Source organism: Typopeltis vanoorti, chromosome 14, assembly GCF_054136105.1.
Source record: "Typopeltis vanoorti isolate ZY-2024b chromosome 14, IOZ_Tvanoo_1.0, whole genome shotgun sequence".
In the NCBI taxonomy this organism is placed as follows: domain Eukaryota; kingdom Metazoa; phylum Arthropoda; class Arachnida; order Uropygi; family Thelyphonidae; genus Typopeltis; species Typopeltis vanoorti.
In genome coordinates, this window is record NC_143562.1 from 89,724,701 (window position 1) to 89,743,997 (window position 19,297).

Below are 19,297 nucleotides of genomic sequence, written 5' to 3' on the forward strand. Positions count from 1 at the left end.
GCCATTGGACCCAGAGATGAAAGTTCTCGTTCCTAATAGAAGTAGTACATATATTTAAGATATAAAGAGGTGTTATTATTCATATCAGGATACTAAATAAACATAGCGAGTATTTAGTATTCATTTGAAAATTTTTATTAGTTATAATTTTTCCATAATTAAAATTGGAAGAATATAAACTAATTTTCTTAAAAATATTTTTCTTGACGTCTATTTTACAAAACTACAACCACCTTCAATGTATAATTATGCACTTAGTGACATTGTTTCCATGGCAACAGCGAATTTGTTTTTCCGATACCAGGTAGCAGAGCAGGCAGTTTTTCAATGCGCTACTATCGCGATGCTCAATAATTTATAGACTAATAATTTATAATTCATATTTTTATTTAAATATTTTGCTTGTATTTTTATTATGCTTAACAAGAGGCCAATAAATAATAAACCTACGAACCGTTCTGATAAGCGAGCATTATAAGAGTGCATCTTATGATCAGAAAAACAGTAACTATAATATAATATCCACATAATCAGATAAATAAAAAAAATGTTTTGGTTTGAAAACGGCATTGGTGTTCTCAAGAGTTAGTCGAAGGAAATGACTGAACAACTTTATGGATGGACTTTAATATTAGAGGAATCGCATTTGTTTGTGTTGGGGGGGGGGGCTTAAGGGGATGCAGCATCCTATTATTCATTTTTTTTTAAAGATAGCAGAAAGACAGAATATTCAATCTTTTAATGAATCTTAATGGCTGAATTTCAACCATTTTCCATTTATAAGGAAATAATGAACAATATAATTTTTCGGGTTTTTTTTTACGGGTTTAAACAGAGATAAATGTTATTTTTTCCACACTTGAGTTTGAATTGTACTGGTAAAACAAAAGTAGTTAAATTGAATTATGGTGACCTTTTAGTTATATTATTTTTTCATATCGTTGGTCATGATGCAATGTATTATGCACACTTCATGATCTCGTGTAGTTCCCTTTGATACGATCTTCCTGTTATGAAGTGAGGGTAACGATGTGGAACTTTTGAAAATCAACTTATGTAATACTGAGTTTCGTATTTCTGGTTGCAATTCATGCTCTTAAAGCGATGGCATCCCTCTTATAAAATCTCCACTCTTCAAATAGCAAACATATACAGTTTACTTTTCTGTTATTTGACTCTGTTCGACTCATGGGTTGACAAATATTTGCGCTGTTCAAATACACGCATTTTAGTGAATGCAAATTTGTTGACTTTTGCTAAGATGTGCGAGTCGGTTCGAGTTATCGCATAAATGGACGGTAGAATCCAAATCGTATGTGTGTACGCGCGTGTGCATAGTCGTTCGAACATGAAAGAAAGGATACGCAAAGTTTGCCTTTAGCAGTTGCGAAACGAATCAATTTTAATTATGATTGAAAGATATTAGATGTGTGGAGAAATTATTTCTTCTGTTTCTTGAACCCTACTAACATGCAGAAAAGAGCGATTAATTTTGGAAGAGGATGAAAAAATATCCTAAAATCCAATCGATGATTAAAATCGAACTATGTGTCTTTTAAGCAGTCGATCTAATTTCATGGAACTCAAGGTTAAGACTCAAGGTAAAACTCCTTTAAAAGAAGTCCAATTAAGAGCCATCATGCATATTTCTTAAACGAATCGCTGACTTCAGAATAATTGGGATTGTTATTCGTCCCAAGGTGCAGCAAAGTGGGCCTTTGGGAGTCATTTTGAAATCCCCCTACCATCATCTTACCCCTCTTGAATTAAAGTGCCTGAATAAACAGGAGGGAAGATGGCTTCTTACAGCACCTTCTCCATGCTATTCTACTTAATAGAAGTTTACCACTTCTTGGCAAGCTCGAGTTTAATATATAAACTGAAATGTCTCTCGCTGTACACTTAGCGAAGTGCCATAGAGTGAACAACCTCAAGAAAAAAGGATGGTTTTTCGGATGTTACTTGATGGCAAAATAGCAATTTAAAAAATAAAATTTAAATTTATTTCTAAAATGTCTTGAATATTTGAGTTATAGTAGCTTTATTTTAGTTATTTCTTATCTTCTTTTCATACACCATATATTTTTATGCATAACAAAAATATATGATTTATTGGCTCCATTGCCATCTCATTGGTCAAACATTTTTAATTCGTATATAAAAATAAAAATTACACTTTTATTCTTTATTCATACACGCCACATTGTCTAGTTTTAAAATTTAAAAATAACTCGAAAGATCAAGGACACATTCAGAACTTGAACGCTACATGAGTGTAATATCATCACCACTTCGAAGAGCACACAATTTTTTCCCTTTTCACTGGATGCTGGAAGAGTTTTTCACACCTTACTGTTCGTTCTAACACTGTTAAGAACCTTAATGTTCTGTATGTATGTATGTATAGAAAGTGCAAGAGTATTTCTACATGACCTACTTTCGCTAAACTGCTGGATGTTAACAAAAAAAAAAAAAAACGCATCCGAAATGAAACAAGTAAAGACATTATATTAGGCTAAGCTAGCCGAAGGTGCTATCAAGAATATCTAACAGGAAAACGAAAGGGCTCACGTCCTGAAAATTTCATAGAAAACCTGGTTCTTGATAGACACGATAGTAGCTGAGAAAGGTAGTGGCTTGTGAATAGCATTTTAATAAGAAACCAGAATGCAATAAATATCCTATTTGTTTTAACAAGGAATATGTTTCGAAATATACACATTGTTACAATCAGAATAACGTGCATCAGTTATCTCAGGTAATGCTAGAGTTCGAACTTAGCATGATTTTTGCAGTAGAAAAGCATGAGTACTGTGAGTCGTATACTGTTGTGAAAACAAAGTAGAAATTTAAGAATTGAGTAAATTCCATGCATCCATAATACTTTAGGAAGAACTTGCCCACTTTCGATTTAAGGGTGTGAGTTCAAGTCCCATCTAAGACGAATATATATATATTTATTCTTTTAAATATTTTTAATAAATAGATTTTAATATTAAAATATATTAACTCAATTTATCTCATCTATCATAACTTTTTATAGATGCGATTGAAAATCTAAATTCTTGGTCATATTCCTCTAAATATTGGATCTAGAATTTAGGAATAATCCGATTTGATGTCTACATTTTGATTGAAATTCCAAACTCTTCACTTTTTAAACAAAAGCAAATTTGGTTGTGTTGTCATTTTGCCCACATTATTTCAGATATTGTCATTAGCTGACACGCGCATGCGCGCGCATCGGTGATACTAGCTTTTGAGAATTAATTACCCCGTCTTCTTAACGGATAGTGTAACATCGGCCATTGTGTCCATTCTTTTCCAAGCTGTTTTGGTCTCAATGGCAGAGTTGTCGCAAATAATGCGCGATTGTTTTTACTTAGTCAACTCCTTGCTAATTACTTCTGATTACAGTAAAGCACATTTGCATAACCGACCTTGTTCAGTAACGTAATTAAGCGGCATGTGATGAAGGAAAAAAAAAACATTTTATACAAGTGAATACATTATAACTTTCATAAGCATTTTACATTTATACGAAGGCTTTTTCTTGGGTTTACAATGCTGAAAATCTTTTCTTATAAAAACGTAGCAGAATAAGGGAGAGGGGATGTATCAGTGGAACCAGGGAGCGCGTGACGTGGTAAAAGGCTACAAATTTGAAACAGAACTGGAGAAAGAGCACTGAAGATGACATCAATAAAATAGGTCCGTAAAGTTTCAATTAATTTTCATAATTTCCTTATAAATACTTCCTTATGGATTCTGATTTTTCAGGCCAGATAGGTACAGGCTTATAAAATATATTCTAATTCGTTTTAGTCTTGGTTTTAATCCTTTTTTTAAAAGTGATTTTAATATTCATGCATCTGTTTCCGTCTATTATTTATAAACAAGTTCATTATTTCGAAACAATCAATGCATTTGTAAATGAATACTAACAATGCATGTAATACTCATTGTTGTTTAGCATCTTTTACAACATAAATGAACTGTCACAAATGAGAAATGTGAAACAAGAAATTTTATCTTTCTGTTTATCTTCAATTAATTTTCCACTACCGAACATTAGATTTAAATGCCAAATAAAATTAACGATTTGTCTTCTCTTCCTGTTACCCGACGTGTATGTGAGAGGATTGTAACGAACTTGCTTTAAGCTTATAATTACGTAATTAATTCCACGTAGGTTGAATCGCTCCTGCTTTGTAACACGAGCAAGACAAATGAGCATCTCGTGACTAACAATCATACGCAAACTTGATACAACATAAAATTACGAAACTGCGGCTAAGAATCGCCAAACATTACTACTGGTCATACTAAGGTAACTCCGTGTATTTCCAGCGATGATGCCAAGACATTTGTGTTCGCTTTAGATATCGTTTTGTTTTCTATTGTACGCATATAAATTTTCTTTGTTATTGTTGGATGATTATCACCTATTATTTTCTGTGAGTTATTGTTAGATAATTTGCAAGTACGATGGGGTGGCAGAAAGGTTCTGATAAACACCTAGAACAAAAATGATCTTAAAGCAACTGATATAACCACAAGAAAGAACGTCTTAAAACCCTTTATCAGCCATGTTTCATCGAATTGTAATAATTTGTTCTTCTTTTAGGATATATAAGAAGACGTCAATTCCTTCATGGTGATTACACAACTTTTCAGCACACCCTCGTGTTGTATTCTGTAATCTATTAGCCGATTGTCATCTATCATTTTACGTGGCGATCCCATGTTATATGATTGTCTCGTATGTTGGTTTGTGTGGGGATTTATTGTTCGGTTATACTCTCATCTATAATTTTATGCGGCGATCTATGTCAGATCAATCTCATCTACTGTTTCGTGTGGGTGTGTTATTATTAAATGATTCGCACGTGATTGTATTGTGTCAATTATATTTACACAATCTATTGTTAATGTGATCAATTATTACACAACTGTCCCATCTGTCGTTTCATATGAACTTTTATTAGATGATTGTATCATCTATTGTTCGGTGATGTTTCGTGTATTCTTTGTGATCTGTTGGTAGGTTGATTGTTTCGTGTATTCTTTGTGATCTGTTGGTAGGTTGATTGTTTCGTGTATTCTTTGTGATCTGTTGGTAGGTTGATTGTTTCGTGTATTCTTTGTGATCTGTGGTTAGGTTGATTGTTTCGTGTATTCTTTGTGATCTACTGTTAGGTTGATTTTGTTTCATTTATTCTTTGTGATCTACTGTTAGGTGATTGCATCTATTTCTTATGATCTATTGTTAGATTTCGTCTCGTCTATTGTTTTCATATGGTTTTTTGAGTTGATATGTATTTGGCAACGAATGTATTGATAAACACCTTACTATGTTCATTTACTGGTTTTCGAGTCAACCTAGCCAGTTATAACGATAGTCTATTGAAGGATGTTTGGAGATTGACGATTTGTTTGGGAGTCATACATTACTCTTCTTATCAGCCAAAGACCGACTTGGGAAAATATACCTCCGTAACTACACTTATAAATCATAAGTATGAAATTTTAAAGGTCTTAATTTATTTATGGGGAAACACTATCTACTTCTCTTCACGGTTTGAAATATTAAACCCTAACACGCAACATGAATCTTGTCCGTCAATTATTGAAGTACATCCTGGACAGCGTTAGGTATTGCTGAAGGGATCTAATATTTCTTCTCATGTGTAATCAGCGAGTATCGCTTGGATCTGACAACAGATTTTTCCTACTCAGCTTAATTACATTCCTCTTCTCAACACAGGGAAAAGAAAAAGATGCAAATTTTAAGTTTTTCGTAAAGTAAGCAAGATTTGTCTTCGGTTGCATTCTAAAGTTTAATAAGATCTCGTTAATTAAAGAGACTTGTGATGAGTCAATCAGCTGATTTCGTTTTCATGCTTGACAAGAATATATTGACAGTTTAGTTCCTAAAATGGAAAACTGAAGAAATATGTTTCATCTGAAAACAGTTTAAGATAATAGAAATAAATAGAGAATATTTTGAGCCACACATTATCAGGGATATTCATTCTTAACAATCTGTTGTATGTGTATGTGATTTGTAGAAATACGAAAATGATTCATAGTTTTAACTTGCCGAACCAAATGGTAACAGTGTGTGTGTGGGGGGGGATGCTTCCGAATTAAGTACTGTTTCCTAGCCTTTCCTGTATAGAATTATAAAAATGGTCAGCAAATTACATGGGATGAAAAGACATTATTGCGTCACAGCTATACAATGATATTTACAACAATAATATTTGTTGAAAGCTGAATACATTGTTGCTTGTCAAAGAATATTGGAACAGTATTATCCAACATGCCTCAGGAGAAATGTCATGAATCATTAGATTTAACTGTGTGAGTTTTTTTAATAATGACATTTGTTAAACGAGGAGTACACTGACATCCACTTCATTTATGGTTTTTGTAACGGCAAGAAGAACTGCTGAAGAATACCTACGGAGTTTCCCAATATTGTCTAATAAGATTTCATTGATGTGATGACTGCAGAAGTACCTTAGCTTGATGTTAATAACGTTATTAATGTTTAAATTTAACACAACACGCGAATAGTGTTCAGATTTGCTTCATTTGCATATTAGAATTTTACTTCTAATTATGTTATAATTAAAAGTAAAAAAAAGAACAGTTGCCTGGCACTCCTTAACATTAAATTGCAATCTCTGTCAACCAGTTGAAACCTATGAAAATCAAGATTTGTACATTGAGAAAAAAAAAAAGTGTCAACTGCTTTTTTTTTTTTTTGCTTCCAGTTCTGCATAATAAAACACAGTAATTAAATTTAAAAAAATACGACCACGATGTGGTAACTAGATAAATTTATTTCTTTTATTAAAACGTGAGTTACATATGCACACATACTGTAGTTTGAGGGCCCGAAACAGAACAAATACGACTTTAATCTTTGAATCTCTCGATGACTATGTTTGATTCTTTGATAATCTTGGGGGATGGGTAGAAAGTGGGGAAGAGGGATAAACGAACTAGATAATAATAGTAAAAATTCTATATGGTAAACCAAAAAAAAAAAAAAAAAAAGATTTGCTATCATTAGTGAGTAACGACTGGCCAGATTGGTTCCTCTACACTTACAGAGAGTGTGCCATACTAAGCAGGTTCGAACAGAAGGTGGGAGTATTCAGTATGACTTCCATGAGCAGATGATGCGACTGTAATTGGAAATATGACCGTTCCGATAGTGTATCATAGAAGAGTAGGTCACTAGAAACTGTACAGACTTGGTGTTTGAGACTTCCAGATATATTAACAAGAAATAAAGGCCAGAGTACATTCCAGTAGGAGGAATAACAGACGAAGCCAAACAATAGACCGTGAGGATTCCACCCGGTCCATGAACACTGTAGAAACACAAGTTCTTAGATTCCACATGAGAATACGTAGAATAGGCGAGTTACATATTAAGGCGGGAGAACAGTTGCTTCCCCATTCATCCATTTCTATATTTAGATGTCATCTTGTCTATAGAGTAAAATCGAGCACCCAAGACATATTTGTGAAGATCTGGCCTACCTATACACGCACACAAACATCATTAAATTCTTTTTTTTTTCTCTATGGGCGGAATCGATACCATGCCAGTGTCCTTCCTTTCCCCTCCCCTTGTTCCCCCCTTTATCGGAGATGCACACGAAAAATCAAAGCTTCAATAGATCTTCCAGGACTAGTTTGGTGGTTCCGTAAGAGTGTAAGCTTCTTCTTTAACTGATGACATTGAAGAAAAAACGGGAGGTTGATGAGATAGAAGGTACATCATCTCTCTATCTCTATCTGTCCCTCTCTCTCCTTCCTAAATCTTTGGAGAGCCTGATGGAGATGTCTATCAAGACCGGAGGCGAAATATAGGTCGACCATTGTTTTCTGTAGGCTGCTTATGTTGTACCTAAAACGCATTCTAAGTCTCCCACTTGTCGAAAGAGTCCGTGTTGTGGTCAGGCATCATCTTGTCACCTCAACACCAGGCACAAGTAAAAAAGGAAAATGAGACTACGGTAGGGTGTGTATCGATCTGCTGCTCCTGAGTGGGAGGGGTTGGCATCATGCTGCATGGCAGCGGGCTGCTCACCTACAATAGACAAAAAAAATGCATTTTAAAACTTCTTGAACAGAACTTTAACATGAAATTATTGAAGTGCAACCACCAACTGGGGCGAAATTATGTTTTTTTTTTCTTTTTCGTTTCTTTTTACGGTCTTACGTGAGTAAATTGTTTGCTAACTTTTAAGAACTTCTACAAAGATGTTTTTTTAAGGTTAAACTAACTGCCGTGTTCTAGAAAAATTGAAAATACAGGCCTTAAGTTGTTCAGTAAGCGGAACAAATTTTTTGACAAGTAAAACACTATTATAATAATACTCATTTTTAACTAACAGGATAACGCAGTCAAATGGAAATTGGAACTTGAAGCATCACCATAGAAAACTGATAGTACTAGTTATGCAATCTTATCTATTGGTCCTTATTTGCTGATCAAAAGGTTTGCTTGGAGCGTAATTTGTATTATCGGTGAATATTTTGAATATTTACATGAATATTTCCTAGTATTTTTATCCCCTCTCACACTTAAGAAGGCATAAATATGCTACCAATAACGGCTTTTCAAAAACCTAAAGATCTGAAAAAAATCTGATATTTCAATACTTTTGAGTAATTTTTCCGTAATTTATGTTGATATAAAATTACAACACTAAGAATATGAAAAGTAATTAATGTAATGAATATCGAGAATTCTGCGGTCGATTTTATTTTATTAATGTGTGTAACTACATATTCATTGTCAGAAACATAAATTTTGAACGTTGTTATTTGATAAATGCAATTTAAAAAAAAAATCATCTTCTAAGAGAATTTTAAACGTAATTGTTTAAATCTAATTGTGTAGATGTCTTCTGCTAATAGAAGATTAAATATCATTTTTATAAACGTCGTCTGCTAATAGAACATTAAATGTAATTGTTTAAAAACTAAAAGAATTTTAAATGTGATTGTTTAAAAACGTAGTGTTCTAAAGGAATTTTCTAACAATGGATACTTTTAATTCTATAATTAAAAATAAAAACTGTTTTAATGCAATATAGTTGTTTTATCATTAGCTACAACAAGCTCTCTAACGTATTCTTAAAGCGGAATAATTTTTGCGCAAACTTAAATATTCGTAAGAGATTTTTTTTACCTTTTTATTTTTGCCACGAATACTTTTAGCTATTTACCAAATCTGATATACTCATTCCTCCCAATTTCTTAATCGGACGACTTGTTTCGTATATTTTTCGCGTGCTTTTAAACCTATCAGATGGCATATTTATTTTCGGAAACTATCTAAATTAGTTCCGGAAATTCAAAAGAATTTTAAGAGCTTGAGGTGTAAGATGGCGGGCGGGGAAGGGGGCAATCCGTTTTCCAAACGCTTAACCTTCGCACGGTAGTCTTAATTAAAAATTTTCAATTAAATTCTACACTTCTGCAAGCACATCCGATTCTGATTACATGGAACCCTAACCTTGTTTTAATTTATTTCACTCTCACTAATCAATATTTGCATACAGAAAGCAAAACGGTGTCCTAATATTTGCTACGTGAATGGAAAAGAATAAAAGTGATATTTGCAGCAAAAAGTAAATACCAATCCTACACAAATGCTTAAGTTGTGCACAAGATTGTACTTTAATTAAACCTTAAACTTCGGGGAAGCAGTTTTTTTACTGTTTTTAATTTTCTCTCTTCCATTTGTTAAACATTTCAGCCTGAGCTGCGTAATTAAAAGATTGCAAGAAGTCATAATTTCACCTCTCAAATCATGAACTTTGGCAGGACATAAATCCTATTGTTTTAAAAGGCGTAATCCTTCGCAAAAAATGTTTCAGCTGGCGATTTTACCGAACAAGTCTGCCAGCATGCGAATAGTGACAATTCTTGACTAAATGTTTCCTAATTAACTCGAGTGCCTGTCCGATTAAGGAAAGATTACAGTTTCACTGAATAAAGAGACATTTTCAAACTGAAAACAGAGTCAATCATGCACATTCCACCTTGTTTTTATCTCTTTCCCAAACTACTATTTAAACAAAACGTGTATATTGGATCTATAGATTCTCCCGGGTGTGGCAGTAAAATATAGCAGAGTTAATCTACTTCGCTCTGTTTATCTTGACACTTTCAGTTGGTTGTGCTACTTCATCTCCTGACGCAAGGCTGCAAAATAGTCTTTTGGGGAGAGGACAGCTTCTGTGGCGTAGTCGGTAGCAATGTTGCACTTCAGTTGCAATGATGTGGGTTAGTGTCAAAGAAATTAGGAATATTTATAAGCCCTTTATAAACGAAGGCGAGTTAGTCGAGCTCATACAGAGGGGAGATTTTTCCTGGGGTTCATCATTAAATTCTTGAGATACACCTTTAGGGTTATATAGGATATTATAATAGTACTACATGGAAATTTTATACTACTACTAACTTTTATCGATAGTTTAGCTTCAAATTAATCTTATCTGTCGAGTACTGTCAGATATACTTGTATATTCTAACACACTTCTTACTGTATCAATCCTCCTAGATCTTATTCTTCCTCTGGGCCTTTTTTCTGCAGTCCTCCAATAAACATTTATTTGCTAACTTTTCCTCTCCTATTCTGTTTAAGTGACCATACCACTCGAGATTAGCTCTGCACACGCACGCACACCTCCTGAATGTCGACTTACTCGTTTTTTTTTTTATGATTCTGCCATTGATGCCACTATTAACCCTCTTATCTTTCTCAGAATCGCATCTCTGTGGTCTCTAGTCTTTGATCGAGTGTTTTATTTCTAACCCAGGACTATCACATGATATTTTCTCTCTAATTGTCTATGAGAATGCTAAATGAATAATGTTTGGCATCCATATTGAAATCTGTTAAAATCTACCGACTGGTACAAAAACTAGTATTGAAGTTTTAGTTGATTCTTTCATCTAACTAAAACCGGAGTTGATAGAATTGTCTTGGCTACTTTGAAATCTAGGATTAGTTCATTTTCCGATGCAGCCATTATTTTTAAAACTATCCTTCAACACCTGTGTGTAATCTATGCCCGTTTCATTACCTTCCTCGTAAAATGTAAGGTATATATGTTGCACCTCTAAAGCCATGTGTTAAAATGGCCAACAGTAAGCACAAGTATCCAAAAAAAAGAAAAAAAAAAGAACCTGTCAGTTTTGAATCACAATAGCTAAGTTTAATGTATGTAAAGGAATAAAAGGTGTGGTATTAACAAACACCACCATAATCAAACCTAACTTAAAACAACAACAAATATATACGTTAACTACAAATAAAAAAAAAAAAAACATAAATCAATTTCAGAGAGATGAAATTACCGTATCGCCATCTTGTACTCATATTCATTTCTAGAAGGTTCCATTCCTTTAGTGTGTATGCCATATTTTGTAAGGACTTCTTTATTTCTACTAGAGCTAACAGACTTTATTCCAGAACGCCTTGAGGGCTCGAATCTGTGCCCGAATCTCTACATGCTGTAGTTTAAGCTGGCAGCTTGGGAAACTTCAAAAATCTTTCTGCTTCCGGAGTAAACATCATTAGAAGAGAGGAATCTGTATGTTGTCAGCTGGTGATGAAGTGGGAGAGGGGATTGGCCGTCAGCTAAGGCTTCGTCCCAGGATGCAAGTATTCATGAGACGGTATGATGGTTGGGATTGCCCAAGGGTTTCAGTGAAACAAAGAGAAAGTGTTATTTATGTTTTCTTTCCTATCCAAATATACATAAATGTCACAGATGATTTCCGCCTGGTATTAAGTAAAGAGAGAAAGAGAAAGGGATACGAAACAGCCCTGGATTTAATACGGGAGTTTATTTTCTACAGTTGTTCACAGCGTTGATATGTGTAAGCCCTTACTTTTCTTTGATAAAACCGCTTTGATCCTTAAATAAGAATTCTTAACAAAAACAACAACAAAAAATAAACTTTTAGTCATTTAGAATATTAGTTTTTAAATTAAAAAAAACGTTCATTTATAAAGCTAAAAAAATGATTTACGTTTGAAATAGTCAATAAAAATTGTTCCTTAGATTCATGTTAAATAACTTGTACCTATTTCATTTAAAAAAGATTTAATTTGAATTTTTCCTATTTGTCAGAAGTCTGTTATCCGAAAACGTCATATCCTGTCTTGTGTATCACTTCTGATGTGAGACTGCGCTTCAAATTTATGACGTCATAATCACTTTGCCTTTTTAACTCGTTAGTGATGAAAATAACTATCATCGAATAAAAAAAATGTATAACAGGGAAATATATCACATTTTTTATTAAATTTTTAAGATAATAAAAAGAATAAAAAAATTCTATATCAATTTCACTTGTTCAATTTAAAAGAAATTTATATTCCTTTACTATATTAATACAGTAAATATTTATTAAAATGAACAAGCAATATGTAATATAAGTACGATCTTGCACAAGAAGAAAATTCGGTAGTTTACCGTTTAGGACATGAAGAGTGATACTTGTGGCTTCAGCGTTTGACGGACAACACGTGTAGTTGCCGCTGTCCGACGGCTGAACATCTTTTATATGCAGCCTGCTTATAGCGGTGTCATCTGCCGCTTTTTGAACGCTGATTTCTCCCCGGGAGGAATCGTAGTTTATCATCCTGTCGTCATGGTACCAGAAGACGAATACTGGTGGAACGGGGGACTGTGTGATCACACACGTCAGGTTGATGGAGCTTCCGGCTTTTACGTAGATTTCCGGTGATCCTTCGATTACCGCCTTGGCCACTGAAAGGATTTGTTAAAGTCTTAGGAGATCAGGAATCCGAACAAAGTTAAGAAGCTTCAACATTATTTAAAGTTCAATGTGTAGGGCAGTTGCTACGAGTGGCCGATAGATTCTGTGAAGAATGAAAGAATTAACCGATAAGTCGGGGGTCATCGCTTAAGTGTTCCTGTTTCTAATGACCTGGCTTAGCTTAGTAGATGAGGTGTCAGTACCATTTATTTTACATGGCAGTGAAAGAGGAGCTACTGTTTACTGTAAAGATAGATAAAGCACGCAGAAATAAAAATAAAACTTATAATAAAAGAAATGGTGTATACAAGATAATCAGTTAATCGATATGTTAACTAATCTCAGTTGAAAAAATATATAATTTTTACGGGAGTAATATTAAATTATAATTTTTATATTAAAATTGGGAAAGAAATATTCAAATAATAGAATATGGTTTTAAAATTCTCTTGATACCAACTAAAATTCTTTGAATGTCAATAAATTAACTCATGCCTGAAGAAGCTAAAGCATACGAAGCTAGTGTATATTAGATCTGCAAATGGCATGTGTTGTTCTGATCGGTTTTTCTGTCTCATACTGCACATGCGTCATGGAGAACAGCAAAAATATCTTTTGAAATTAAACATACAGATTAAATAACATTTGCGTTGTTATAATTTGTGCTTATATCAAAAATAAGCATTAATGACACGAAAATATTACTAGCAGAAATAATGATATTGCTACTGTATTTAATATTTTTAAGTTTGTTCGGTATTTGATAGACCAAATAAATGAGGGAAAGACGGCAATTATATTCAAGATTTCATGAAACTAACATATTTAGAAAACGTTTTTTTTAAAAAAAAAAATTAAATGCAAATAATTGTAACTAAGACTAATAGGAAATGTAATAAAACAGTTTTAAAAATTGGAATAAATGCTGCTTTATTAATAAAATGTTTAAATAAAAGAAAGATACAAAGAAACAGTAAAACACTTGAGTATTTATATATATCTTAAATTTATATATATTTCATATCTTAAATCATACAGTATATGAAATTTTAATATTAACTAAAGTGAGAAACTAACCAATCATACTCAAAATTTCATAGAACTTTTATTTATGAATCTTAATTAAATATAAAAATATTTTAAGTAAAATAAAGTAAACCTTAAAATATGTTTATATAATAATAAAAGTGATTGCTATTTTTAATAATTTTTTTAAAAAAGGAAGTTATGGATAGACAGTAATAATTTTAAATCATACTAAAGAGTGAATAATTCATTGTTTCAAAACTAATTATTCTCAACTCTCTTGAGAAATATGTGCATGTGCACGGCGTTGTTGTTGTGTTGTACGCGTATTTGAAGATATTATCTGAAATCTGAAAGGAAAGCTGTGTCATTATATTAAGATGAGTTCTACACTTGTGTTTTATTCTTTCCCATAGTCGATTACGATATCCATACAGTACGTGATTTAGTAATCAAAACAGTCCTTACTCCTGCCAGCTAGACGTGCTAATGTGCCATATATTCCTCATCGTCAAAAATACACTAAGATCACTTGTCCAGCCTAAAACTCTCCCTGTAACTCCGACAGTTCAGTCTCAACATATGATTTGTTTGCTTAAGTCTCAAAATAATCAACTTGTTCTGAAGAGCAAACATCTATAAAATCCAAAAATGCCGTATTAGCGGCAGTTACTTAAACAGAAATGATTAGAAATTTCGGCACGACCAACTCTACACAAGATCGTACATCCATGTTACTAAAACGCACACAAACAATCCTATCTTCGCAACAGAAAACCAGTTTCGTTACAGATAGCTAGCTGGAATATCAAAGATCTGGAAAGTAACTTACTTAAAGAATTTGTCACCCATCAAACAGATGTAATCCTCATCAATGAAACACGTTTCAATCCTTGTAATAAATTCAGACTTAGAAAGTATATTTCCTATTGCAACAACAGACCGCACGTCCGAAAAGGCGGCACGGCTATCTTCATTTAATAAAATATATAGCCCATCATCATCAACGGTCCTAACAGCACTTAAGCGTCCGCAACCTTCCAAACTTCGCAACCGTAACTCGAGGATAAAGTGGTTAGCCCTGTGTTCACGGAGCCGGTTTGCCTGTTCTGGGGAGACTAAAAATCCGATTTTTTTTTTGGTGGGGGGGGGGTGAAAATCCCCCCTACCTCCGTATGAGATCGGCTAACTCACCGTTAGTCGAAAGAGATCAGATAAAGGTTCCTCACGTCACTGACGGGAACCGAACCCAGGTCTTTCCAACCAAAAGGCTTCGTCTATACTGACTGAGCTAGGGAGGCTCAGATATAGCCCATAATGTAATAATTTCGCGCACAACTACTAACCTAAAAACTACAGAAATTGAAATTCATACCAATACAGTTACGCTCAAGATATTTTCTGCATACAATCATCATCATGCGATCAAGGACTTATTTAGGCCTAGCATGGCCTGTTCCAGCCTTAGAAGTCATCGTTGAATCATTTAACAGGACTTCCTGGTTTTCTTTTTCCTAATGGCTCAAGATATTTTCTGCATACAATCCGCCAAAGAAAAAGGCCGTTAGAATGAATCTGATTTGGAAGAAATACTAGACACAGGCCCTATCGCGGGAGATTTAAACTCAAAACATGCTGCTTGGAATGGCAGATCTGTTAACAGTAATCTCAACATTCTTAATTCATTTGTTACCTCCAGAAATAGCGGTTATTGGTCCCTCAGAACCTTACACATGTTGGAAGAGTGGAACGTGCGATGTATTAAATATTGCTGTGCTAAAGAATGTAAGATAGGGTTACCAAATAAGTCCAATTAATGACCACAGTTCTGATCCATTCTAGTCCAATTGAACTAAAACAATCCGAGGAATTTGACACAGAAAACGCGGAGGCAACTACAAGCTCTGAAGGAGCGGGGCAAATATCCTTCAATCTCTTCTGTCTTATTGCCTCCAATACAGATGAAAGGATGAGGAGCCAAGGATTTAGTCCATTCATTACTGAAGTCAACAATAATCTTAAATAATCGATGAAGATTACATATCGTACCTGATTAGGGCAAGCTCTTGTTTGAGACCACACGCCATCTGGTTGGAAGAAAGTAGTTTGGTATCGCTAATGGCTTTCAGAAACTTAAGAATCTGAACTAGGAGTGCACGCAGTAATTTAGAAAGGCGGAATGCCAGTATCGAAGGTGATAATTTATTCATTCCGTGCGAATTCAATATTACCAGACCGCCAGATGCGACAAGGATGCCCGTCATGTAAAAAAAAAAAAAAAAAATCTCGGCTAATCGGACTAAAACAATGACACTCTTGCAAACAAAGCTGCATGGATCAAACCACCGTTCCTTAAGCCTAATGCGTAGAATGTTTCTTCGCACTTGTGCTGGTATATAAGTGTAGAAATGCGACAATAACTAATAGCCCGTAAACATGTCACCAGTTGGTTGACGACACTTGTACTGCGTGCCGGTTTACTAATAATGACAACACGTTGTCTGAATTGGGAAATATTTGTGTAAAGAGAGCTTCTGTTTAGGTGAAAGTGAATTAATTGAAACGCAGAAGCTGTTAAAGGTAATTAACGTTCCTATCGATCGCCTCATTTATTCACCTCTTGCAACTCGCAATATTCATATTGTCAGTAGAAAACTCATGTTAGGAATTCGACAGTAGGTGGCCGAACGAACATATGAAATTATCCTAGAATAAAAAAGCAATTCTTAAAAAAATAATCTTGCATTTTAGTTATGATAAAATGTAACACTGCACAAGGAATGTTAATAGTCCTTATAAGGACTGGCTTAAAGGGGAGAAGCAAGAATGCTTTTCATCTTCTCCGTTATCTGTAGAGGAAAGTGTAGGGGTAAGGTGTTATTGAGCTATTAAAGCTCTGATCATGGCAGGAGAGTAGCAGCAATAGCCGGGCCTCAGTTAGAACTTCATTTGCTACAGCATTGCCATCCATTACCTTCTAAGGGTATTATTAATCATTAATTACCGCATCTCACTGTCGATTAACTCCCATCAAGAACGTTAAGTTCTTAAAAGAACTGGGCGATGGACTGAGTCCTTGACTCTTTATCCCGTCATCTGAATGAAGTAAATCTGTGTGGATGGAGTGTTGTTGAGCTAAAAAGCTCTAGTCATGGCTGGGTAACGGCAATAGCCGAGCCTCAGTTAAAACTTCATTGGCTACACCATTGCCATTTGTTACCCTGGAAGTCCTAAAAAGGACTATATTTTGGCTGATAGTACATCTTTTAATAAATCATTTTTATATAAATTAAATTTAGGTGTATCAATATTTTTAATAGAAATTTACTTCTAATTTTTGATTATCAATAAAAAACAATCTCTCAAATACAAGTATTTAAATTAATAATTATTTAAAGAATTAAACATTTATAAATAAATGTTTTTAATTGTTTTCTCCATTTGTGAGAATGGAGAAAATAATAGCTGCTTTATTAATGTAAAAGAAGGATGTGTCACAGTAATAAAGCAGTTGTTTTCTCCATTCTCACAAATTTAAGGAACTATTTAAGTGACTTAAAAGAGGATTTATCTATTAGTTTACATGTACTTCATTTGTGAAAACTAAAATTATCTTAATGCTTAAATTCGAGTTCCTCTGATCTCCTTTCTTCCTGATAATGAATGTCAAAAAGCTTATACGCTTTCCATAAGAATCACTTCAATCTATAATTGGTTTCTTTCCTTCGTTTATTGTTTTTATGGTAGCCCGCAATTTCAAAATGAAATTTAGAGGTCAAAATTAGCGTCGATTCTTCGTTAAGAATCTTATTTAAATTGCGTGATTACAGATATTTACATCGGCCAAACAATGAATTTTAATCATCTTAACTTTATTCTAGATGAGGTATTAGTAATTTAATATTCATTACTTGCATGTTGACATGAAAAGCAACCCATCTTGTCAATGCGGAGGACGGTTCAGATAAGTCAGATCGACTTCTTTTCACATGTCACTCATTATTAAATGAAACAATATTCAGTTATAATCCGATTGATTTTATTTTATATTTTCAAGCAGAAACTATGTCGTCGCTGGAATGTATTAACAGATGCGGATGACGAATCAGATTTTGCATACCTACCATGTTTTAATTTAATCTTATAGTTCTTATAAGAACTGGGCGATGGACTGAGTCCTTGACTCTTTATCCCGTCATCTGAATGAAGTAAATCTGTGTGGATGGAGTGTTATTGAGCTAAAAAGCTCTAGTCATGGCTGGGTAACGGCAAAAGCCGAACCTCAGTTAAAACTTCATTGGCTACAGCATTGCCATTTGTTACCCGGGAAGTCCTAAAAAGGACTTTTTTCATAATACATAGTGGACTAACATCAGATATTTATAGAAATTAAATTTAGGTGTATAAGCATTTTTAATAGAAATTTACTTCTAATTTTTGATTCTTAATAAAAAATGATCTACTGAATAAAAGTATTATTTAAAAAGTATATTATTATAGTTATTATATTACACTTATGTTATTATAATGAAAGTAATTATAATAATAGGAGTTTTCCCAGGAATAATACCTATAATAAAGTAATTTATCAAAGCTCTTTGTGCTCATGCGTGCCTTCTCTTTCTATCAGCAGGTGTCAACATTGCGATAGTTAAACAAAATTCAATGTAGTTTTGCTGAACTGTCAGACTTTTTGTTGTACTATCAAGGGATAGTTAGGCATGTTAAAAACCTTTAAAATTTAGGTAATGAATTATTTTAATCCTATTGGGTCTATGTTTAGACCTTAGAACAGTTTCCTGCTTTTGTAATGGTGAGAAGTGTCATAATTAAAAAAAAAAAAGCTATTAGTACACATAGCTAGCTACAAATATGTCTGTTCTTCACATAAATTTTTCTTTTTTTTTCGATATTATTTGTGGCATATTTCGTTCAGAAGCCTTTAAAACATAACTAGTTTCTTACTGTATAAACTTTCGATGATTAAAAAAAGAAAAAAAAATAGCATGACCTAGTATCAGACATATCGATTTGAACTCAACAATAACTCGAAGAAAAACAAAGGCTATCGATCTTGCTCTGAAACTCAGATACATTGTTTTTCAGGTTACAAATGTCAAAAATAAATATTGTGAAGTGTGCGTTTTATGGGTGCACTATAAAACAACGCAGATATGCATTAATAACTATCCATTACGATGAAAAAGTAGCCTTTACATTTAAAATAGGTGTCATTTATTACTCCACATATTCGGATAATATCTAAATTTTTATATTTTTCATCGATTGTGGGATGGCGTTTCATTATAATGAATAGAAAGTATTTGGATAATTTAACGTTTAAAATAATCCCAATGGGACATTTCTACGAGCACAAAAACTTTGAAAAACCGTCGAGGGAAACCATTAAACAGATCGTTCCAAAGAAAATCAATTAAAAAAA

At 33.6% G+C, this 19,297-nt stretch overlaps 1 protein-coding gene across 1 annotated transcript in view; it reads right to left on the minus strand.

Annotated features, from left to right (window-relative positions):
- Positions 1-7,994: 7,994 nt before the first annotated feature.
- The window catches only part of LOC150099748 (kin of IRRE-like protein 1), a 137,758-nt gene continuing 126,455 nt past the window's right edge, over positions 7,995-19,297 (minus strand). The window contains exons 4-5 of the mRNA XM_090403486.1: positions 12,522-12,818; positions 7,995-8,113 (exon numbers count right to left, since the gene is read on the minus strand). Of these exons, the coding sequence (XP_090259612.1) occupies positions 7,995-8,113; positions 12,522-12,818 (416 nt within the window). The remainder of the gene's footprint in view (positions 8,114-12,521; positions 12,819-19,297) is intronic.